The 24563-nt window shown below is 35.7% G+C and overlaps 1 protein-coding gene across 3 annotated transcripts in view; it reads left to right on the forward strand.

Annotated features, from left to right (window-relative positions):
* Positions 1-24563, forward strand: part of LOC138323301 (serine/threonine-protein kinase 31-like) — a 52305-nt gene that overhangs the window by 12242 nt on the left and 15500 nt on the right. The window contains exons 8-25 of one of the 3 annotated variants that reach the window (XM_069267802.1): positions 1598-1747; positions 2405-2600; positions 4776-4950; positions 5276-5402; positions 6008-6051; positions 6416-6581; positions 7923-8045; positions 8649-8753; positions 8930-9019; positions 11930-12040; positions 13189-13437; positions 16837-16938; positions 17837-17917; positions 19166-19279; positions 19531-19656; positions 19902-19988; positions 20669-20818; positions 21738-21881. In XM_069267802.1, coding sequence (XP_069123903.1) covers positions 1598-1747; positions 2405-2600; positions 4776-4950; positions 5276-5402; positions 6008-6051; positions 6416-6581; positions 7923-8045; positions 8649-8753; positions 8930-9019; positions 11930-12040; positions 13189-13437; positions 16837-16938; positions 17837-17917; positions 19166-19279; positions 19531-19656; positions 19902-19988; positions 20669-20818; positions 21738-21881 — 2340 coding nt within the window. The remainder of the gene's footprint in view (positions 1-1597; positions 1748-2404; positions 2601-4775; positions 4951-5275; positions 5403-6007; positions 6052-6415; positions 6582-7922; positions 8046-8648; positions 8754-8929; positions 9020-11929; positions 12041-13188; positions 13438-16836; positions 16939-17836; positions 17918-19165; positions 19280-19530; positions 19657-19901; positions 19989-20668; positions 20819-21737; positions 21882-24563) is intronic. The other 2 variants (XM_069267803.1, XM_069267804.1) reach the window with 2 other exon arrangements.

The raw sequence follows: 24563 nt of genomic DNA on the forward strand, positions 1-24563 counted from the left end.
TGTCAAAACAACACTGCAAGCCGATCAGCCCTTTGAAGTTTAATCACGATCGTAAGCTTATTTTGCCAGGACAATTGTACGTAAATTTGTTCATTATTTAGTTTCAAAAGTGTAACTATTTGCAGACACTATCATGTTCAGTTATTTCATTATTAGGTTACGATCGTCTGTAGCCTAGCTTTTTCACAAACAGACTTTAAAACAAGAACCTCACATTTGAACGTTTTTGTTACTCAACAACACGGTTGAAATCGATGTAAAACTACATAACATAGCACTGTATGTTTGTCTAATGTAAAGGGTGTTTTTATTATGGAATATATACAAAATAGACACCACATATGTTCCGGTCAAAATATTGCAATACATATCACAATACAGCTGTTGTGTATCACAATATATCGTGGTACGCTTCTGCCGTATTGCGGCAGCCCTAGTATTGATGGTTATGAAAATTCATTGCGTAAAAGGGTCAATTCGGTCTAAGAGTACATTAAAACTTGCACATATTTCGGAAACAAATCAGTTCTTATGGAAATTAGATTAGTTGGATTAACTGTGATATGTCAGAATAGCCCATTGTAGTCAAATGTACTGTATTTTCCCTATTAAGAGCGCCTCCTCTAATAAGGGCACCCCCAAGTTTTTTGCTGAAAAACAACAACTAATTCCATACAATTTTTGTGCCAGATTGTGACGATTTGTCTTTGCAGACGCTAAAAAAATACTGTTTCACATCAATCTGATGCTTAACAGATATCCGACCAGCTTGTATAAGCACTAAATGTATTGCTTTGGACAACTTAGGACATCTTTGCCAAGTGTTTACACATAGAAACATCGCATGGTAAACAAACAGGCTAGCATGAAATGCCAAAATTCTGCGAAACAGACATATTTAACCAATGTTTAATACTTCTGGTGCATACACTTCTTCATAATTATGTAATTTTTCATACTTACTTGACTTCAAAACGTAAGTTGGTTACAGTAAGTTTCAGAAAAATATGAAACTAAAAGCAAGATGACTAAAGTCTGTTTCAGAAAAAACCCTCTAAAAATGGTCTCAAATAACGGCGCCCCCCTTGGTCATGTACCCGCACCCGGCGCCCTCATTAGGGAAAATACGGTATATGAAATGTTCAATCGCCATTACATATAGCCTTGTATGCCGAACCTTGACCCTTGCATGTGTGGTAAAGAATTTTTTGTCTAGAACTACTCAAAACGCTCTTACAGTTGTTTAACATTATTAGATGCATGCTCTTGTCTCACAATAATTTCATCAAGTCCTCAGTGGTTAAGTATTGAATTTGTTTAACGTGGGTGACTTTGACTCAGGTAAGGGTACACCATACATGTTGTACCTGCTTAATTGTATTGATCAACGATTTGGAATTTCAATGGTATTAATCAAAATACTTAACAATGCTTTGGACTTTGTCACTATTTCTTGTCATATGTTTCATAAGAAATGAAGAACAATACATTTATGTCATATTTTGCTTTGTAGTTATGTAACGAATTAGCCTCACTGAATTGTCCCTTTAAGTAATTTTGATAATTTTGATGTTTTGATGTGAATTGCTATTTTCAGGTAAAAGTACAGTATATAGATTATGGAAACAGTGAGGAGATTTCTGTCAATAGCTTAGTAGAGATCCCGCAGACTCTGGCTTCAAACAAACCACTGGCCACCAAGTTTGTGTTGCACAATACCAAAGCTAACAAGTTCAACGACGTTAATGTAAGTACTGTTAACATTGATTAGTTGTAATATTTGTTGTACATAAACCATGACCAGCAGCATTAAAAGTTACTGGATACGTTATAGTTTGGTGAGAATCATAATAGGTTTTTCCGAAGGATGGAGCATTGATCAATTTAATTTAAATAATTACGATACTCTTTGTTACGCTCCAACACAAGATCTAACAACTCCTGTTCAGGTCAGCTCAGCATGAGCCTTGTGGTTTGCCAATTAGTGTTTCTGTGTGGTTGATTCATTTGGAAATATAAACGGCTAACAGTATGTCTCGAGATGTTGCGATTCAAGGCCATGGGTCATGCTGAGGTGACCTAGAATGGGGACTTGTTAGATCTTGTATTAGAGCATCGTAGCGAAGAGGAATTACAAGTCTAATTTTAATTAAATTGGAGCTTTGATATAACAAATTAAATATATTGCGATATCTTCCATGTTACAATCGGTTGCTATAAAACAATTGAATATCAAAATATATAGAACAACATTCTACAACTTGTGAAATTTTGGGAAGATATGAAGATAAATTTCTATTGTAAACTGAGTTAACTTTCTCGGTGGGTTATTCAACTTGTCAGTTGTGTATGACTTAAAAAGTTGCAATAGAAAACACTTACAATACCCACTGCTACTTTTCAGGGAATTTCACTGCTGAGGAAGTTAACAGAAGGTAAAGTGATAGAAGCTGTCCGCACCAGGAAGCTTGGAGACGGAAATGGCCACTATGCCTTGATCTACGTGGATGGCCAGAGTATCAACGACATGATGATAGAGGAGGGCTATGCTACTAAACGTCCTCCAGCCAACAGAACAATGACAGAAGCCTCAGAATTAGGTACATCAACAGTTAGTTTTTATGATCATTTGTCATGAATAATGGTCATGGATCATACTGAGAGTAAAATGGGAAAAGTGTTTAGAAATTAACAGATGTCCACTGAAATCTGACTTTTTCTGTTTCTTGGAAGTTGTAATACATGTTCCTAAAAGAGTTGATATGTCTTTCTCTTTTCAAAGGATTTCCTCATATCAAACAATATTTATGAGAAACAAGCTGTGTCCGATGTGATCTGAAATTTCATAAAATTTCTATTTTAAACACTAAGAGGAAGGTTTTCTCATATTAGTTGAGAGATTTTCTCCCTTTCCTAATAAAATCAATGCTTTTTAGGTCACCTGAGACGAAGTCTCAAGTGACCTATTCTAATCGCCTTTTGTCCGTCGTCGTGCTTCGTGTGTCGTGCGTCGTCCGTCGTCCGTCGTATGTCCGTAAACAATTTACATTTTCGACTTCTTCTCCAAAACTGCTGAAGCAATTTCAATGAAATTTTGCACAAACCTTCTAAGGCATAAGGCCAATCAAAATTGTGAATTATATGGTCCCCACCCTCCAGGGGGCTGTGGGAGGGGCCAAAAGGGGTAAAATTGAGTAAAATTTCAAAAATCTTCTTCTCTACTCACAGATGTGGTAGAATCAAATACTCTTCATAGATAGAAAGGTCTTAAGGTCCTTTACAAAAATTGTGAATTATATGACCCTGGGGTCTCTAGTTTCCTCCTGGGGAGGGGGTTAAGTTTACTATATTTTATATTGAGAAAACACATTTTTGCGCATTATTTGGTCATTTGTAATAGGAAATGAGTCAAATGTTGTCAGAATTATCAGTATGAGATGGCCATTTAATCCTATTAACAAATTTTCTATAACTGACCCCCAGGGGCCTTAGAGGCGGGGTCAAAAGGGGTCAAATAGGCTAAAACTTCAAAAATCTTCTTCTGAGATTCTGGATATGGTAGAATCAAATACTTTTCATAAATGGAAAGGTCTTAAGGTCCTTTACAAAAATTGTGAATTATATGACCCTGGGGTCTCACGTTTCCCCCTGGGGGGGGGGGTCAAGTTTACTATAGTTTATATAGGGAAAACACATTTATGAGCATTTTTTGCTCAATTTTCATTGGAAACGAGTCAAACTTGGTTAGAATTATTAGCCTGAGATAGCATTTTAATATCATATCCATATTGGTCCAGGCCGACCCCCTGGGGGCAGAGGGGCGGGGCCAAAAAAGGTCAAATAGGCTAAAACTTCAAAAATATTTTTTTAAAATTCTGGAAATGGTATAATCAAATACACTTTATAGATATGAAAAGGTCTTAAAGTTTGTTAATAAAAATTGTAAATTATATGACCCTGGGGTCTCCTGTTTCCCCTTGGGGAGGGAGTCAAGTTTACTATAGTTTATATAGGAAAAACACATTAATGAGCATGTTTTGCTCAATTTTCATAGGAAATGAGTCAAACTTGGTTAGAATTATTAGCCTGAGATAGTATTTTAATATCATATCCACATTGGTCCTGGCCGACCCCCTGGGGGCAGGGGGGGGGGGCTAAAAAAGGGTCAAATAGGCTAAAACTTCAAAAATCTTCTAAAATTCTGGATATAGTAGAATCAAATAATTATAGATGGAAAGGTCTTCAGGTGTTTTATAAAAACTGTGAATTATATGATCTTGGGGTCTCACGTTACCCCCTGGGGAGGGGTCAAGTTTACTTTAGTTTATATAGGAAAAACATATTTGTGAACATTATTTGCCCAATTTTCGTAGGAAATTAGTCAAACTTGATTAGAATTATTAGCCGAAGATATAGCATTTTAACATCCATATCCGTCCTCGATGACCCCCTGGGGGACCAGAGGGGCAGGACCAAACAGGGTCAAATTGATTAAAATTTCAAAAATACCTCTAAGTTCACAGGTTTGATGGAAGTAAATACTCTTCATAGTCTAAAAAGGTCAAATTTATAAATCACTGACCAACTTCAAGGCCCAGCATATAGTGTTTATATGTCTTTAATTTGTTTCATTATATATTCTAACTCAGGTGACCGTTAAGGCCCATGGGCCTCTTGTTCAATACTCAAATGAGTGCTAAATATTTGAATGTTTGCAGGAAACACTCCAGGATCATAATGTAATTAATAAATTAATGTCTTGTAACCATTTGTAGGAGGTAACCAGCTGTTCGGTAGTGGTGATCCTCTAGCAGGAACATCGTCTCTGAGGTATAACAGATTTGCTAGTGGTGATGCGGGACCATTCGTCCTCGGGGGTGCTGGGTATGCTGCAGGTACAGACACAGCCACAAGTAGCCCCTTCCAGCAAGGCAGACAACTCCAACAGAGGTATTTACAGGAATTTGGCTAGTGGAAACTAGAAAAACAAAACAAGTAAACTGTTTCAACTACCTCTTTTCCTTTGTGATTAAATTCTTAAAATTTTTGATAAACTTTTAAATATTTGGAGAATGATGTTTCATAGCTTTGCACTAACAGCAAAGATAAGGAAGAATGATTTTAGTCTCATTTTATTAGAAGCCCATCATGGAAGTATAATTTATAAACAGTTGATATTGAGATAAGGAAGAAAAGTGAAGACATTTTGTGTGGAAAAAAACATACAAAAAGAATGTGCAGAGTAGAATTCTAATAGTAATATTGTCTTTTATAGCAGTAGTGGAAATGAAGAGCATTTGAAAAATGAACTGAACAAGAAAAAACGAGAGGTTGATAAATTACGCGGTGAGGTAGCAAAGAGGGATCTACAGCTGCAACAGTTGACAGCAAACAAAGTGCAGGTACGTGTTTCTGATGACATGCAAGGTGCAGGTAAGTGTTTCTGATGACAAACAAGGTGCAGGTTGGTGTTTCTGTTGACATGACAAGAAATGTGCAGGTAGGTGTTTCTGACGACAAGCAAAGTGCAGGTAAGTGTTTCTGATGACAAGCAAGGCACAGGTAGGCATTTCTGATCTTAAGCAAAGTGCAGGTAGGTGTTTAGGTGTTTCTAACAACAAGCAATGTGCAGATACACGTAGATGTTTTTGATGACAAGCAAATTGCAGGTAGGTGTTTTTGACCTTCGATGATAAGCAAAGTGCAGGTAGGTGTTTCTGATGATCACTGTTATTGATTTTGTACCATGCATAGACCTGACACAACCTTTAAATGACATTGGCTGTTAATGGGACATAAAATGAAACAAACCTCACTGATTTACAGACCAATGTACACCAAATTATTTATACTCATTATGGTAAGCCTGATGTATTTGAGTTATGAAAGAGCTAGTTTTGAAATTTCTTGTGATCAAAGTATATTGTTGATTTTTGCAGTTTATTTTTAAATATTTGCTCATGATTACTTATATGAGAGTTAGATTTATATTTACTACTGGTTGCAGCTACAAAGTGTTGTGGATCTAGCTGACAAGGTGAAAAGACTCCGGTGAGTGTAACTTTTCCTCTTGAGTGATGATATAGAAAATCTATTATCTTAATGTGTAATTATAGACACTTCAAATCTACTTCTATAGAAACTTGTGAAACTGCATCAATATTTAATCTTTTTGATATCATATCTTGAAACAATATTAATGTTTAAGATGAAAGCCGAAGAAAATGCTTTTAAAAGTATAATGATGACCAAGGAGCAACTTGTATTTAGTGTTACAAGCTTTAATGGATTACAAACAGCTGAGTTAAGAACTTCCCATCACTGCAAATTGTACCTTTACTACCCATACAAGAATTGTTTTCTACAAATTCTTGAAATTAAATTGATGTTTCAAGCATCTTGTTTTGATCACCAGGGTACAGTTTCCAACAGGACGATCCAGTGGCCTTGAGGAGGCTATGGCCCTAGCACTGTCCAGTGAGAAAGTCCAGAACTCATCTGTCCATACTCTCCAGGCTGTCATGTCCACTATGTCCACCTACAAAGCTGCTCAGAAGGAAATTATCTGCTCCAGCAATCATGTATGTAACTTCTGGTTTTATATCGCAATCAAAACGCCTGTGGTGTCCAAATTTTCAGTTCAGGCTAATGAAAATTTCAGCTCTTCCAGTCTGGAGCTTATGACGAAGATATTTCAAAAGAAACAAATAATCATATTGAATGTAATATAACATATTCATTCCACTGTTTCAATCATCAGCTAAACTTTCTTTTTAGCCCACCATCATCAGATGATGGGCTATTCAAATCGCTTTTTGTCCGTGGTCCGTTGTACGTCCATCTGTCCGTCCATCCGTCCGTTAACAATTCTTGTTATTGCTATTTCTCAGAAAGGGATCTGTCTCCAATTTCACATGTAGGTTCCCCTAGGGCCCTAGTTGTGCATATTGCTTTTTGGGACCGATCGGTCAACAAGATGGCCGCCAGGCAGCCATCTTGGATTTTGATAGTTAAAGTGTGTTATCGCTATTTCTCAGAAAGTACTGAAGGGATCTGTCTCAAATTTCATATGTAGGTTCCCCTAGGGCCCTAGTTATGCATATTGCGTTTTGGGACCGATCAGTCAACAAGATGGCCGCCAGGAAGCCATCTTGGATTTTGATATTTAAAGATTGTTATCGCTATTTCTCAGAAAATACTGAAGGGATCTGTCTCAAATTTCATATGTAGGTTCCCGTTCCCCTAGGGCCCTAGTTATGCATATTGCGTTTTGGGACCGATCAGTCAACAAGATGGCCTCCAGGAAGCTATCTTGGATTTTGATATTTAAAGATTGTTATCGCTATTTCTCAGAAAATACTGAAGGGATCTGTCTCAAATTTCATATGTTGGTTTCCCTAGGGCCCTAGTTGTGCATATTGCGTTTTGGGACCGACCGGTCAACAAGATGGCCGCCAGGAAGCCATCTTGGATTTTGATATTTAAAGTTTGTTATCGCTATTTCTCAGAAAGTATTGAATGGATCATTCTCAAATTTCACATGTAGGTTCCCCTAGGGCCCTAGATATGCATATTGCGATTTGGGACCGATCATCAACAAGATGACCGCCAAGGAACCATCTTGGATTTTGATAGTTGAAGTTTGTTACTGCTATTTCTCAGAAAGTACTGAAGCAATCTGTCTCAAATTTTATGTGTAGTATATGTTTAAAAAAGTTTAAAAAGTAGAGAAAAGATCCATTTTCTCATTGTCAGACATAGATCATTCTTTGGTGGGCGCCAAGATCCCTCGGGGATCTCTTGTTCTAAAAAATATCTTATCAATATATTTCTTCTTTTTCAAAGTTGCCATCACATGTCCAATTATGGATGATGGAGATTCTGTCTTGTTGAGTTCTGTAGTTTTCATTCTGTTGAGACAGGAGGAGTTAACAAATCTAATCCTAGAGAGAGATAATGCCCGGAGAGATTTGCATGGCAAGTTACAGGAATGCATAGATGAGTTGACAAGAATGCCACTTGATACTAGATACCAAGCACTTAAGGTTTGATATTTTCTCATGACATCAAAAGAACAAGTTTACTCATTTCCTTTCTGATCAGTGCATCAACTGGTACTGATTGTATATATATACATGTTGATTAATAGAACCTTACATGGGTCTGTCAGGTGGACAGGGATATCTCAACCTGAGTGAAAGATTTTGGTTGATGGTCAAAATCTTTCACAAGGGTTGAGATATCCCCATCCACCTGACAGACCCATGTTTTATTCTTTTTCTCCCATACTTAAACGAAACATGATGAAAATAAGTTATATAGAAACATTTCCAAAGGGCCGCTATCATAGAAATGTCGAAATGCATCAAAATTAGTGACGTTGTCCACAATAGACACCGCATGTAATGATGACGTCACATTATTGTCTAGCGAGTGTGAGGTGTCTTTTCCCTACCCCGGTAGAGTTTTCTTTTCCCTAGCAACTTCAGGATATCCCTGTCAAGTATGGGAGAGTAAAATTTCCTCCTGCTGTATGCAGAAAAAGATAAGATATGACATGCTTTTGACAAACATAATTTAAATGTGCTTAGTTATCATATTACGGCATATAATATGTTTAAAATGAGTGGAATATTCTTATTCACTAGGACACAGAGGAGAAAGTAATGAAGGACTACAAGATGTTTATAGGCTACAATGTTCATGGTTGTCCTCTCCTCGAAGACCTTGCTTTTGGTTTCAAAGATTGGAAGGTATGTGTTGTAAAAATAATTAAGTTTGCTAAGCAACTTAACAACATTTTGTTTTCTGTTCATAGCTTTTGATTTCCTACACAATTATCCAAGGATTGAATGTATGAAATGTTCAGATGATAATTATGTAAGTGTTTAGATACAGACTTTTATGTACTTTGTTGCTCTGTTGATAGATGAGGAAGGAGGAGGAGTTTCGTTTGGTACGAGAGAATTGCGATGCCTGTCAGAATGGTGTGACGTTATTCTTAAACCGACTGTTAGGAGTAAGTTTTATTAGTGTCTTTGACCTGTCTCATGCCCCTTGCAGTAGAACAGTAGTGTGACAAAACTTGAAATGTATTTTTAGGTCATCTGACCCGAAGGGTCAGGATGACCTATAGTTGTCATGTTTCGTCCGTCATGCGCCCTGCGCCGTGCGTTAACTTTTCACATTTTGAACTTCTTCTCAAGTTCTATTAATGCGATTTAGCTGAAACTTACATGAAATGATCTTCATATGGTCCCGACAAAGTGTTGTTATTTTTCGGGTCAATCCGAAATCCAAGATGGCCGCCATCTTGAAAACACATTTTGAACTTCTTCTCAAGTTCTACAGGTGCGATTTGGCTGAAACTTGTATGAAATGATCCTGACATGAACCCGACAAAGTGTTGTTATTTTTTGGGTCGATCCAAAATCCAAGATGGCTGCCACAGCCGCCATCATTAAAGCACATTTTGAATTTCTTCTCAAATTCTACCCGTGCAATTTGGCTGAAACTTGCACGAAATGTTCCTGACATGGTCCCGACAGAGTGTTGTTATTTTTCAGGTCGATCTGAAATCCAAGATGGCCGCCACAGCTGCCATCTTGAAAACACATTTTGAACTTCTTCTCAAGTTCTACCAGTGCAATTTGGCTGAAACTTGCCTGAAATGATCCTGATATGGTCCCGACAAAGTGTTGTTATTTTTCGGGTCGATCCGAATTCCAAGATGGCTGCCACAGCTGCCATCTTGAAAACACATTTTGAACTTCTTCTCAAGTTCTGGCTAAAACCTGCATGAAATGATCCTGACATGGTCCCGACAAAGTATTGTTACATCTCTGGTTGATCCCAAATCGAAGATGGCTACCATGACACTATATCTAATTAATTTCCTATATGTTAAGGCCCTTGGGCCTCTTGTTTGAAATAAAATTTGTTGAAAGAAATTGAAAATGATGGTCCTGACAAAGTGACACCTTATATTATTAATTTTACTATTGCCAAGGTAGTCCGATAACTGTTAAGGCCCTTTGGGCCTCTTGTACCGTATTTTCCGGAATATAAGCCGCTACTTTTTTCCCTGAAAATCGGGAGTGCGGCATATACACCAGTGCGACTTATCTGTGGACGAAAACCAAAATCTGACGATGTTTTTGCATTATTACGTCGTGATTCACATGTGAAAATCGCAAGTTTTACTCGCCAGTTTTGTAAAGTTATACATCGAACAAATCACTGTAAAAGTGTTTAAACGATAAAATATGTGATGAAAATATAATAAAGATAAAAATAATAACGTACCAGATACATGTTCAATCGTAAAATTGTTTAATTCATGGAAAATCGGCCGACTGAAGCGTGGTTGTTTACAGTCACAACACAATGGCGGACTGATTTCGCTATCGATTTGCTGCAGGATTGTTACCAAGAAAATATTAACTAAAACGTCAAAAACCATCAAATATCAAACAATAAGTTAAATATATTATTTGAATATTATGTGAGTGAAAGAAATGTCCGCAAAAAGGGAAAAAACAATCTTCTGAATGACTGCTAAATATAACTTGCACACGTGTTACACACGGTCAACATGTGTATTTCTAAGAATCCTGTCGCTGTGATTTCAATGAAATAATCGGCAGTCAAGTTTATACGTGTGAATTATCAAACAGTCGTACAAAACATCATTTAATCGATCTCTGCAGCGGCAAACACCACGAGGTCATAATCCGGAAGTTTACAAAAATAAGGCTTCGGTGAAATGCATCATGGGATATCTGCTGTAGTTGACAAACAGTGGAAGAACACTCTAAACGAAGTCGATTGATACAGTACCTCTTTACATAAAGATACATTTAATACACAAAATATATCAAGAAAGAAATTTTATGCATACTGAAGAAAGTATTACCGGCGTACTGAAATATGAGCGAGAGTAAGCATGAACTCGAACTTGCACACGTGTTACACATATGTCGGTCAACAGGGGAATTTCCCGGAATCCTGTCGCCGTGATATCAATGAAATAATCAGCAATCGAGTTCACACACGTAAATCACATGTAATTTAGAACATTATTACGAGTGCAAACATCGCACAGTGATATTAAAATCATTTAATCGATCTCTATAGCGGCAAACACCACGAAATCATATCCGGAAGTTTACAAAAATAAGGCTTCGGTGAATTGCATCATGGGATGGCAAGTTGACAGAGAACACTCTAAACGAAGTCAATTTTAGGTTAATGATGCAAGTCTTGATAATACAGTAATCCTTTACACATCAATATAATTAATACGCGAAATATATCAAAATAGATATAAAATAAAATCGTATGCATACTGAAGAAAGTATTTTAACCGGCATGTTGAAATATGAGAGAGTAAGCGTGAATTCGTACGGCCGCCATGTTTGTTTACGCACAAGAAGTCTTACGTAATGGCAGAGTAAACAACGAATAGAAACATGACCAAATCAATTTTGCTAAAGATATTTACATCATTGTGAGTTTTATTTGTTATACATTTACAGAACAAGTTTACAGACAGTTTTCGTGATTCTAATCGATTGATAAGCATTACCGTACTTCATTAGAGATCGATCGTATACACAGAGGGTTGCGTGGGTGCATGGGCCTAACTTTTGGTTGCGGCTTATGTAACGGTGCGTCTTATGCGTGTACAAAACCTGAAAAAATCGTAAAAAAGGCCTCTGCGGCTTGTACACAGGTGCGACTTATTGTCCGGAAAATACGGTATTAATTTAGAGGATATGTCCTTGCGTTGCCGTGGGTGATAATATGAAGTTAAAGATGCTCCACCACTGACAGAGCATAAACCATACCCATTATTTGAACAATAACTGATGTTTAATCATGTATATATATGTCTCATTAACACATTTACTTCATTTTTATTCTGCAGCTGATGTCATTGGAAATGCCAATAGAGGATACCAACTCTGTGGTTGATTTGGATAATCTCCTGAGATCCTATAGCCAGGCGTTACAACAGGAGCTCGTCATCACTGATCTTGTAAGCTCTTTCTTAGGGTGTACTGGCAAAAGTAAAAATTTCTTGAAATTTTGATTAACTGACATTACTGTGTTGTCAAATTTTACAGGTGTAAATTTTAGCAATTTACAGTTTGCAACTTATTTGTGTGCGTTTATTTTTAGCAAAACACCGTTTCAGCCTTTAAAAGCCATTCACATGACCAATGAGATAGTGAAAGTAATGATACTTGGGAAATTTTGCTAGGTGTAGGTGTAAAAAAATTTGAATTTTGGGGAACACGCAAATTTACCAAATTTAAAACTGCTGCGAATACATGTACTAGTAATTATACAGTAAGTCTCATAATTTGTGAGCAATTTGATATGCGATTGAAGGTGAAACAAATTTCTGAATATAACTACTGATGGTTTGTATTAATTTTTAAAAGTAAGTTACAGTTTAGGTATATATCTGTTGTCTGTTTAGACAAATGTAACAATAGTTATTTGTCTCGACTGTTATATGAAAACAGTTGGTGTTGTATATAAGCATCATAGCTGGAAGAGAAGCTATGCTGAAGAAAATACTTACTTGCAGTAGTTGTTGAAATAAAACCTTGATGACAGCCTTTAGGCTTTTAACTCAAAAAGCATATTAAAGTGAAATTTTCTGAAAGACGACAGGCCAGTAACTGCATTTCTAACCAAAAGAATCTTTAGCAGAAGTTTTCTGGGAAAAAACCTTGAAATTTAGGCAAAGTTGGAAAAATTATTATTAAGGCTTATACAATAAAGAGGATAGGTTCTATATAAAATCATCTTGTAGCTAGGTGCACTTTGTATTATGTCCAGTGCTCCCGATAATTTTTGGAGAAGTGTGTATTGTACTCGCATTTTTGAAAAAGGAGGTCTACAACTCTGTCTTCTGTGTAAACCCAAAGAGATATGTTGGAAAAAGTTATGTGGTTACAGTGTAAAGTAATTGATCACATGCTACTGCAGTAGCAATTGTGCAATTATCTTTCTGAAACTATAGCACAGTTGATGCAGACTCTTGGGTTGTGTAATACAAGTATTTGTTGGGGTAATCAGTAATCATTCATACAATTTCTTGAGGTATTTGATAGATTTTATTGGGTATTTTACCAATGAACTCGACTTAACTGGAGCACTGTATGTCTCTTTCAGGAACATAGTTCTGATGCCAACATGGTTGCCACAATTATAGCTGCGATATTGAAAGAATTAAGAGGGGAAATGAAAACACTGGAAAATTTGAAAGGAGTTGCTTCTGACTTTACAAATTTGAAGTCATCTATTGAACCATGGCTGGAGGCGAGACCAAATCTGGAAAACATCACAGACAGAAGGAAGGCAATCAGAAGCCTCAAGTCTAAACTTCGTCACAAAGAAGCTGACAGACAGGATCTTGAGGAGGTAAAGTTGTGCGACAAAGTTAGGTCTGTTTATGCTGAATCATTGACATCAGATATAGTTAAGCCCTGTACAACTATAAATATACCTCCCACAAAGAAGTTAAGAGAGGGGTGCGTGGGGGAGGGGGGGGGGGGGTTATACTGGAATCGGGTTATCTACCGTATTTTCCGGAATATAAGCCGCTACTTTTTTCCCTGAAAATCGGGAGTGTGGCACATACACCAGTGCGACTTATCTGTGGACGAAAACCAAAATCTGACGATGTTTTTGCATTATTACGTCGTGATTCACATGTGAAAATCGTAAGTTTTACTCGCCAGTTTTGTAAAGTTATACATCGAACAAATCACTGTAAAAGTGTTTAAAAGATAAAATATGCATTGAAAATATATTAAAGATGAAAATGATTACGTATCAGATGCATGTTCATTCGTAAAATTGTTTAATTCAAGGAAAATCCGCCGACTGAAACGTGTTTGTTTACTAGCGCAACACAATAGCGGTTTAGTAAAGTTATACATCGAAAGTATCACTGTAAAAGTGTTTAAACGATAAAATATGTGATGAAAATATAATAAAGATAAAAATAGTAATGTACCAGATACATGTTCAATCGTAAAATTGTTTAATTCATGGAAAATTGGCCGACTGAAGCGTGGTTGTTTACAGTCACAACACAATGGCGGACTGATTTCGCTATCGATTTGCTGCAGGATTGTTACCAAGAAAATAATAACTAAAACGTCAAAAACCATCAAATATCAAACAATAAGTTAAATATATTATTTGAATATTATGTGAGTGAAAGAAATGTCCGCAAAAAGGGAAAAAACAATCTTCTGAATGACTGCTAAATATAACTTGCACACGTGTTACACACGGTCAACATGTGTATTTCTAAGAATCCTGTCGCTGTGATTTCAATGAAATAATCAGCAGTCAAGTTTATACGTGTGAATCACATGTAATATAAAACATTATAGCGATGTTAAAAAGCATCAAACAGTCGTACAAAACATCATTTAATCGATCTCTGCAGCGGCAAACACCACGAGGTCATAATCCGGAAGTTTACAAAAATAAGGCTTCGGTTCGGTGAAATGCATCATGGGATATCTACTGTAGTTGACAAACAGTGGAAGAACACTCTAAACGAAGTCGATTGATACAGTAACTCTTTACACAAAGATACATTTAATACACAAAATATATCAAGAAAGAAATTCTTATGCATACTGAAGAAAGTATTACCGGCGTACTGAAATGTGAGCGAGAGTAAGCATGAACTCGAACTTGCACACGTGTTACACATATGTCGGTCAACAGGGGAATTTCCCGGAATCCTGTCGCCGTGATATCAATGAAATAATCAGCAATCGAGTTCACACACGTAAATCACATGTAATTTAGAACATTATTACGAGTGCAAACATCGCACAGTGATATTAAAATCATTTAATCGATCTCTATAGCGGCAAACACAACGAAATCATATCCGGAAGTTTACAAAAATAAGGCTTCGATGAATTGCATCATGGGATGGCAAGTTCACAGAGAACAACTCTAAACGAAGTCAATTTTAGGTTAATGATGCAAGTCTTGATAATACAGTAATCCTTTACACATCAATATAATTAATACGCGAAATATATCAAAATAGATATAAAATAAAATCGTATGCATACTGAAGAAAGTATTTTAACCGGCATGTTGAAATATGAGAGAGTAAGCGTGAATTCGTACGGCCGCCATGTTTGTTTACACACAAGAAGTCTTACGTAATGGCAGAGTAAACAAACGAATAGAAACATGACCAAATCAATTTTGCTAAAGATATTTACATCATTGTGAGTTTTATTTGTTATACATTTACAGAACAAGTTTACAGACAGTTTTCTTGATTCTAATCGATTGATAAGCATTACCGTACTTCATTAGAGATCGATCATATACACAGAGGGTTGCGTGGGTGCATGGGCCTAACTTTTGGTTGCGGCTTATGTAACGGTGCGTCTTATGCGTGTACAAAACCTGAAAAAATCGTAAAAAAGGCCTCTGCGGCTTGTACACAGGTGCGACTTATTGTCCGGAAAATACGGTATCCATCCGTCAGTTTTTCTGTAGACACAACTTTGTTCGGCGAAATCCTCCTAACCTACTTGACAGATTTTAATAAAATTTGGTTCACAAAACCCTGACATAAAGGGGAGTTAAGTACACTGTATAAGTTTCTGCAATGTCCCCTATTAATGGAGTTATTACTAAATTTGTGCAGCAGGGTGTTTTGGTCGTCCACTCTGGCAACAGTTCTTGCCCCGATTTCTCGAAACAAAAGTGAAGACTTAAGTTTTTCTCCTTATGTAACTTATTTTAAAATTTCTGACTGAAGTTCGGATTTGACTTAAGTTTGTTCAAGAAATTGGAGCCTAGTTTACATTCTTTTGTTCATATTATTAGTCGCAACCGTTTGGTCTTGGATATAAATTATTGCTAAGTAGTGAAAACAAACACAGATTTTCTGTTGTCTGATGATGGAATGAAATAATTATTACATTGAAAATAAATATTACATAATATAACAGCATTGATGATGCATTTTGAATTTATTGTTGGAAATAATTTATAAAATTTCATTATGTTGGTGTTGATATATGTTGGCAAAAGCAAAAATTTAAACATCAAGAAAAGTTCCATAATTTGATGTGAATTGAACACACTAAGATCCTATATGATGTCACATTGTTGTACAGCATGATGGTGGTTCATTGATAAACTGTCTGATTGGTTTGATGTGAAATGAACACACTAAGATCCTATATGATGTCACATTGTTGTACAGCATGATGGTAGTTCATTGATAAACTGTCTGATTGGTTTGATGTGAAATGAACACTCTAAGATCCTATATGATGAGACATTGTTGTACAGCATGATGGTATTTCATTGATAAACTGTCTGATTGGTTTGATGTGAAATGAACACACTAAGATCCTATATGATGTCACAATGTTGTACAGCATGATGGTGGTTCATTGATAAACTGGTTTGATGTGAAATGAACACACTGAGATCCTATATGATGTCACAATGTTGTACAGCATGATGGTGGTTCATTGATAAACTGGTTTGATGTGAAATGAACACACTAAGATCCTATATGATGTCACATTGTTGTACAGCATGATGGTGGTTCATTGATAAAGTGTCTGATTGGTTTGATGTGAAATGAACACACAGAGATCCTATATGATGTCACATTGTTGTACAGCATGATGGTAGTTCATTGATAAACTGTCTGATTGGTTTGATGTGAAATGAACACACTAAGATCCTATATGATGTCACATTGTTGTACAGCATGATGGTAGTTCATTGATAAACTATCTGATTGGTTTACAGAGTGGTGATGGCACAGCAGAAGAGATGGCTGAGATACAGCTAGAAGTGACTGAGCTGAAATCCAAGCTTCATAAGGAATTGATTTCCATGGATGACTTATTGGTTTGTAGACTTTCAAACGTGTGTAACATACTAAATATACATTTAAACTTAGTTTTCTCTCACTAAGCATTAAAAAAATTTTGCCACTTAGTTTAGAAAACTACCTTTTCATAGAAAGGAACAAATTAAACCATCTCGTTAGCAATGAATTTGTTACAGGTGTTAATATGATAGTTTATCACGGCTTCCTTTCGGCCTTTCTTAATTGAAAGAGTATAAATCATCTGGTTGAAAATTTTGATGGGTTTTGGTCGCGATAATACACAGCATAAGTCCTGACTGTTGAATATTGGTTAGAATTAAGCTCAAATTTCATACATATCATCCTTTCATGCTGAAATTACTTGCTATAGGTAGCTTTTCATGTCAAAATATTAAAGTTTGAAATTATTGCTACTAAATTTAGTATAGAAAAATTACCTCTACTTGCTACCTCATAATGCAGGCACATCCACCTCTGGAAATCTTGTAGTGCGAGAAAATCATTTCTCTTTGTGGCATGAGATGAACATTGTGAATATTATTCAACATCAAATTCATTTCAAAACTTTGGATAGTTAATTTGTAGAATGCCAGTTTGGCATATCTAATTTAAAATTTCCACCATCAATAATTGGGAAAGGAATATCAAATATCATTAAAACTGGTCGTTTGCAATGAAGTCATGTTGCCCAGGTATGAAGGGCAAGGTTTCAAATACTATTAAGAACATAATCGGGTAAAACTAATCTTACCTGTCCTTAGAGTTATTTCCCATGTTTAAGATAATGTTACATATGCACACTCACGTTGAAGTTTATTTTGACACGGGTAATACTCCATTGACTTAGAGAGTTACCAACAAATGAATAATAACAAGGTATGTTTAGTGTGATTTTTGTGTTTCTTACTTTATCAGGCCAGCTTAGCTGTCAATGCAGACGAACACTTTCCAGAGTTGAGCCTGCAACATCAAGACATTGGCATTGATATACAACTGGTGTGTGTTTATAATAAGCTCAGTTCAGATGGATGTTTTGTTTTGTTTTCTGCTATTAAGTTTAATGACATTTTGTTCTTAGTTGCCATTTTTTGTTTATTTGTTTGAATGATGATTTTTTTTTTTTAGTTTCTTTGTGTTTTTGATAAGAACTTTCGAATTCTATATAAGTTGAATTTTGGGACAACATTCCATTTCGTTAAAAATTAGGGCATTTACATATGAATATGTAATCTGTTTGTTTCTCTGTCTCCCTGTCTGCCTGTACGTTTGTGAAAAACTCATAAGGATGGATTGATATTATAGCAAAAAAAGAATGGGTTGACTTGGCCTTATACAACCTAGAAAATTTAAGAACAATTAGTCATTATAGGATGTAAAAAAACACTCTTTGTTTATTGTTGAAATGTTGCAATTTGGCAAACAAGCCATCCAATAAGTGAGAATAATTATGAACTTCACAGACTTTCTCAAGAGATGGGTTTAAAACAAATTTTCAAGATGTTTCTTTTTTAACCAAAATTCAAGATAGCAACAATTGCTCACAACTTCTTGATATGTTGCCATGTAAAAGTGGATTTATTACATTGCCATGTAAAAATTGTTGAAATTGGTTTTGCATGTAAATCATCACTTTGGGTTTTGTAAGGACAACCCGTTTGAAAAAAATGAAGATGGATAGGAATTTTAATTAGAAGTGACAAATTTGAAGATGGGAGAGGTATTGTGCATGCAAAAAGTATGAGCATTGTTTTGATATGAAATGACCTTAATGTTACATGTATTTAGGTCTGCTTTCTTTGTTACCTGGTAATCTGCACGAAATTAATTACATGCAACAATTTATATACATGTTTAAGGAACATAAACTATTCTTCATGTTTTATGTGGGAAAAAAGCTTTATGGATCAACTTTATTTAGATGAACACAAGTGTTGGGCTGTTGGAATACAAATTAGATATTCTGTATTTGACTGAAAAAATAAGGGGGATGCTTAAAAGAACCGAGACTAGCTTTTCCTCAAAATTATTGCAGAAAGTAAGTCATAAATCAATTTGCAAAAGAATTCTGGTACAAGAAATCTACAAATTTTTCATCTTTTGCATTTAATATCGAGGTAGATGAGATTGAGCTACCAACAAGGTAGAAGGACACTTATAAGGATGTGGGGATGCTTATTTGGTCGAATATGTTGCAGTGTTTCTAATTTGTCTTTCTAATTTGCATTTCTGAATGATATGTTATAGGGATACGGTGGGCTGGTAAAACTTGGTCGTGACATTGAGCACTATACCCTGAAGAAGACGCAAAGAACTGGCATGTATTCAAGCGAGTTCGCAAACAAGCCTGTCTATGTTCAGGTCAGTTTACATTGTAGTTAAGTTAAAGGATGAAAAGTTATCTTCAAAATTTTTATATTTCCACACATTAGTTTGATATGGCTTTTGTTTTTAATGTATCCTATGACATTTCCTTAGCTAAGAGAAGTTGACTTTTGTTAAGCTTTCAAAGTTTAAATCAAATAGTTTAAACTGACCTTGAAATAGTTACTCTTGTTAGGATCAAATTTGTTGCTCAAGTTGTTTGGTCTAAAGTAAATGCTTTCTTTTAGGAACTCCATATCAATGATGATGATCATGTCAACAAAGAAGAGTTTGTCCAATATATTATTGCCTATGCCGATGTTGCCAGCAATTGTGATTTTCTGATGAAACTAGATGGAATTTTCTTCTCAAAGGTTAGTGAAATTTTGTCAGCATGTCTCGTGTTTAAGCAGGAAATGATTAATTGGACATCAATATTGAAAAATTATATGGGAAATGGCATCACTTGTCTCAAACATAGTTGATTAAGATTTAAAATTTCAATGAATGTATGATTAAAAACAATTGAAGTGGTAGAATGTTTTAGTAAAAAGTTCTGTTCTAAAGTAGATGGTTCCATGAATCACTTCACTGAATATTATGTTGCTATTGTTTAAAGAATGAGAGATCAGCATATATTCAAATGGAATGGGATGAGTTACAACTGCTGCCAGACCTGATGAGGAAAGGACCAATGTCTGACCTGGTAAGTGATATCACAGTCTGTGACATTAATTTTTTTTTGCTGTTGGTCATTTGGACAAGTAAACTCAAAGATTTTACTAGTCTGACTATTATATCATTAGTCCAAATTAAATATACAGCAGTTTTTCTTCAACACTTCAGTCATGGACTGTTTACGATTGTTGACCCATATTACAGTCTGTATATATTCGAGAAAGTAAATTCTCATAAATTCATGCATTTGGACAGAAATAATCCCATACAGAAAGCACTCAAAGTGTGTTGAGAAATATAGTATTTCCAAATTTTAATTGGATGAAGAGCCACTAGTCCAATCAGGCTAGTTCATTACAACTTGCACTCGTCTGGCCGTAAAATTATTAAACGTGGCATCAGACTAGTGCTTAAAGTGGCAGACTGATATCCATCTAAAGTAAGCTTCTATATGAGGATGCATCAATTTTGATGTTTTAAATGAATTGAAAACAAAATCTAAATTTTTGAGCCTTCATATTTTAGGTCTTTTGGAAGGCATGATTATAAGAACATGTATATAAGATTCAGAAATTACGTTTTTTTTTCACCTGAAATATGCTCCTGCTGTCTTTGAATTAAGGAATATTGATTGATGGTTGATTTAATTATATTAGCTTCTTCCAGTTCATTATTTAACAACTTAGAAATATCACATTTCCCTTGTAGACTAAACAGAAGGTATTTGATGGCATAACTAGGGCCCTGTTGCATCTACATAGCAAAGGCTTTGTTCATGGGGAGGTAAACCCATCCAATATTGGTGTCAAACCTGACGGCTCTTCCATCTTACTCCCTCCAGACTTCTCAAGATCAGTGGTAAGATATGTGGCACCTTTATTCTAGTAAAAGGTTAAGTAATGTGGGATGTAAGACAGTAATATTATTAAATTGATTCTATTTTAAGGTGATTTTTGTGTTATTAGGTCTGTTGTCCCAAAGACTGCACTTGTCCTCATCTTCTATAGCAACTTGTACTGTACTTGTCTTTATAGCTTTTTACTATCATTGTTAAGTACAAGCTATAATGAGAAGTTACAGTACAAGTTACTATAGATAATGAAGAAAAGGGTAGTCGTTGGGACAACAGACCTAATAATGCACAAAAATCATAACTCCAATTTTTAGGGGGCTTAATCTTGATATAGTTGTCTTGAACAGAATAGCAAATCTGATGCTTAGAATGAATTAGTGCAATGACACCAGTTCGAAAGGCGCTAAAATTATAATACTTTTAAAACCAGTACATGTAAAGTACTTGATTCTATGCATAAGGCGTTTGTCTTCATTGGTGAAATGAGTTTTTTCCCAGATGATGTCATGATTGGGAACACTTTCCCTTGATAATGTGTAACATATCTGTTACATGCATAGCAGAACTGGACAAGGTTGAACATCAGTGACCAGATAGCTCAATTGGTAGAGCATCAGACTAGTGTTTGGAGTTCCTGGGTTTTAGTCCCAGTCTGGTTGCAACATTTTCCCCTCTCATTTTAAATGATATATGAGAGCAGGAATGAAATCATTAGACTTACAACTTCTTACATTCTAGTTAGAGGCAAAACTCTGCAATGCTTTCTTGTCTTCTCTGTCAGTTCAGGAATCTCCATGTACATGTAACTTATATTTGATTAAATTTATCGTGTTCTGGTCTAGATATCAACAGCATCTGAGACACAAATTTTGAGTAGAGTGTGTCGGTAAAACATTTACAGCATCATGTTGTCCTTGGTTATAGTTGGATCGTGTAAGGAAAAGGTATGTCACGGAGAATGGCTTGACCTTTGTGCCAATAGAAATGGTGACCTTCACCCAGCAAGGTCTGACACCCCAAGCTTCCACTTCCTGTGACTTGTACAACCATGGTCTACTTCTGCTCTGGGTAAGTGTTGTTTTCTTACTGTAGTTCATTGTCTATTATAGTTATATGTGAATTTTGTTTTGAAGGAAATACTATAGATAAATAATTGATAAATAACCTGTATAGGTTTTGTGTAGTTAGACTTAGCTTATTCACACCTGAAGACACATTGAGTCTCTTCTAAATCAAAGACTAGACCAGTCCATTATGAAAGGATGGGTGTCAATTTGGGCCCTCTGGTGGCCATGTCGATAAGCATTATTTTTTGTTTACAGATACCTGGGGGTTAGGACATCCCGTTTTGTTTGAATCAAATTATATATTTGAATTATTTTCAGGTCATCTGACACAAAGTCTCAAGTGACCTATTCTTATCGCCTTTTGTCCGTCGTCGTATGTCCGTCGTCGTATGTCCGTAAACAATTTACATTTTCGACTTCTTCTCCAAAACTGCTGAAGCAATTTCAATGAAATTTTGCACAAACCTTCTAAGGCATAAGGTCAATCAAAATTGTGAATTATATGGTCCCCACCCCCAGGGAGCTATGGGAGGGGCCAAAAGGGGTAAAATTGACTAAAATTTCAAAAATCTTCTTCTCCACTCACAGATGTGGTGGAATTAAATACTCTTCATAGATAGAAAGGTTCTAAGGTCCTTTACAAATATTGTGAATTATATGACCCTGGGGTCTCAGGTTTCCCCCCTGGGGAGGGGGTTAAGTTTACTATAGTTTATATAGGGAAAACACATTTTTGAGTATTATTTGATCATTTGTAATAGGAAATAAGTCAAATATTGTCAGAATTATCAGTATGAGATGGCCATTGAATCCTATTACCGTATTTTTGCGCGTATAGTGCGCACTTTTTTTCATAAATTATCAAGTGAAAAGTTGGTGTGCGCACTATACGCAGGTACAAGGCATGGCCAGCAGGTCCTAGATAAAGTGTGCAGTAACATTTTGTCGTGATATGGTTATGATTTAATACTTGGATCTTTAAGTCAATGATCAATGCATATATTCAATATAAAAGGAAAACATCACTTGAAATTTCTATCTTTAATTCCTTGCAAGTTCGTTTTGAGAGCATGTGTGTTCATGAACGGATTCATGTTACGATCATGAATCTTCAGTAAGATGATCGTGAATCATCAGTAATTAAGCTATCTCCAAATCTAAATGGCTAAATGAATATAGTCTGGAGCTTGAAACGATGTATAAGTGTGTAATTAATCCGTCACATTAAACAGATTACCTTATAAATATGTTTCTCCAGTATGTGAAAAACTTTTGAACTTGCAAATGTTTATGGAAGCGAGTGTAATGGCCACATGCAGAGCCAGCAAATTAAATACGAAACTAAAACCTTCTTACATTAACACTGACCAATCGGCACTATAAATGATGGTATGACTGTAAAATTTACTCTTATTACCATTTATTGAAATGGTTCTGTAAGATCCCATTCTGATTTCAATACTAATTCAAATAATTATCCCCCGCCCAATGAAGTTGGCGGGGGATATACAAATAGGTTCCGTCAGTCCGTCTGTCCGTCCGTATGAATGGTTTCCGGAGCATAACTCTAAAACCAGTAGAGATATTTGCACGAAACTTCATACACACATTGGTCATATGGTCTAGTAGTGCCTTTTGCTATTTTTAGGTTTTCATTTTTTGCATTTTCCGTAACCTTGGAACATTTTGAAAATATCATATTTTTGTACAGGTTTTTCCGGAGCATAACTCTAAAACCAGAAGAGATATTTCCATGAACTTCATAGACACATTGGTCTTATGGTCTAGTAGTGCCTTTTGCTATTTTAAGGTTTTCACTTTTTGTACTTTTTTCTGTTTGCTGAAATGGCAGATTTTTGTTAAGAATGGTTTCCGGAGCATAACTCTAAAACCAGCAGAGATATTTCCATGAAACTTCATAGACACATTATTGGTCTTATGGTCTAGTATGCCTTTTGCTATTTTAGGTTTTCATTTTTGCACTTTTTCGTAACCATGGAAACATTTAAAATATCTATTTTGTACAGGTTTTACTGCGAACCATGGAAACTTTGCTGAAAAGGCAGATTTTTGTGTAAGAATGGTTTCCGGAGCACAACTCTAAAACCGGCAGAGATATTTCCATGAAACTTCATAGACACATTATTCTTATGGTCTAGTAGTGCCTTTTGCTATTTTTAGGTTTTCACTTTTTATGCTTTTTTCTGTAACCATAGAAACATTGCTGAAAATATCATATTTTTGTAGCAGGTTCATTTCCGGAGCATAACTCTAAAACCAGCAGAGATATTTCCACGAAACTTCATAGACACATTCTTTTTAGGCCCTTTATGACACTGTCATAGTACTAGTTATAAACAAGTTAATAGTTTTTCACCTATATGCTTCCCATTCATAAAACTATTCACCTTGCTGTATCTGCCCTTACCAGAAAAGAAAGAAAAACATTTGGATTATATTTGTGGCAGTGTTATTTGGTGGATGAAAGAAAATACAAATTTAAAACTGCGGTCAAATTTGAATGATATATGTATCTTAAGACATTAGACAACACAGACCTTGAATTTAATACTGCGTGGAGTAAAATATTTAAAAAAAAAAACGGGAAAATTATCGCCAATGTATTTTCATACACATAAGTCTCCACAATCAAACTTACTTCAGCTTTAATATCCATTGGCGG

Source organism: Argopecten irradians, chromosome 5 (assembly GCF_041381155.1).
Source record: "Argopecten irradians isolate NY chromosome 5, Ai_NY, whole genome shotgun sequence".
In the NCBI taxonomy this organism is placed as follows: domain Eukaryota; kingdom Metazoa; phylum Mollusca; class Bivalvia; order Pectinida; family Pectinidae; genus Argopecten; species Argopecten irradians.